The sequence below is a fragment of the Heterodontus francisci genome, chromosome 45 (assembly GCF_036365525.1).
Source record: "Heterodontus francisci isolate sHetFra1 chromosome 45, sHetFra1.hap1, whole genome shotgun sequence".
Taxonomy (NCBI): domain Eukaryota; kingdom Metazoa; phylum Chordata; class Chondrichthyes; order Heterodontiformes; family Heterodontidae; genus Heterodontus; species Heterodontus francisci.
The window spans coordinates 11,094,738-11,095,896 of NC_090415.1; the positions used below are offsets into that span (position 1 = coordinate 11,094,738).

General features: G+C 45.8%; 1 protein-coding gene across 1 annotated transcript; it reads left to right on the forward strand.

Annotated features, from left to right (window-relative positions):
- Positions 1-441: 441 nt before the first annotated feature.
- Positions 442-1,159, forward strand: LOC137356128 (histone H2B 5-like). Its single transcript, XM_068021930.1, has one exon. It carries the CDS (start codon positions 450-452, stop codon positions 828-830), a length of 381 nt encoding a protein of 126 aa, XP_067878031.1. The 5' UTR covers positions 442-449; the 3' UTR covers positions 831-1,159.

The following is a 1,159-nucleotide window of genomic DNA, read 5'->3' on the forward strand; positions in this document are numbered from 1 at the left end:
CTCCAAATCATTTATGTATCTGATACCCACTATACTGGACGATTCGGTCCTGTTCATGGACGGAAGTGCAGAGGGGCGCTACATCCTGATAAGGAAGGGAACTATAGAGAGTGAAAAAAGAGACGAGTTCGTACTCGCAAAATAGAAATGGTTGATGAGGAAGAGGGACTCAGAAAGTCACTGATGCAGATGGATAAGGGCCGGCAAAAGGGTTGGACGATCTGACTGCTGCGACAGTTTGTGTCTGTGAGAAGCACAAAATGTGATTGGTTACTTTAGACACCCAATCAGATAGATACAGAACATCAGGCAATGACATCATTGTAAACCAGCCAATCATGAACATGGTCTTCTCCCATTCCTCATTAGCATAGGGTTCAGGGGATGTCTATAAAATGCGAGCTTGGAGCGAAATTTCGGTTATTCTGTGTTTGAAGTTGATCGTGATCATGGTTGACGAGAAGAAAACTACAGCAGCTTCCAAGAAGGGCGCCAAGAAAGTTCTGAAGAAGGCGCCAGTGAAGGGCAGCAAGAAACGGAGAAAATCCAGGAAAGAAAGTTACTCCATCTACGTGTACAAAGTGATGAAGCAGGTTCACCCTGACACCGGCATCTCCTCCAAGGCCATGAGCATCATGAATTCGTTTGTGAATGATATTTTCGAGCGAATCGCGGGTGAGGCTTCCCGCCTGGCCCATTACAACAAACGCAGCACCATCAGCTCCCGGGAGATCCAGACCGCCGTGCGCCTGCTGCTGCCCGGGGAGCTGGCCAAACACGCCGTGTCGGAAGGTACAAAGGCGGTCACCAAGTACACCAGCTCCAAGTAAATATCCGCAATGTACTGAAACACACCCAAAACACAAAAAGGCTCTTTTAAGAGCCACCCACAACTTCTCTGAAAAAGCTACAACATTGTCTGTACAGTATCGACTTATATTGATTTATATATCAAGTGTCCTTGCCTTTGTGATCTCTGTTTTACTCCCATAGATTCTGGTTAATGCAGTTTCACTGCCCGTGCGATCTTTCTGTCTCTAACTAATAATGTCCCGTACATAAATTACTGACCACTGACCATTTGTGAGGTTTGTTCTCGGACGTGTTCATATTCGGCTCCTTTTCTGTATTTCGACAATAAAAGCTGATTTAACGCACA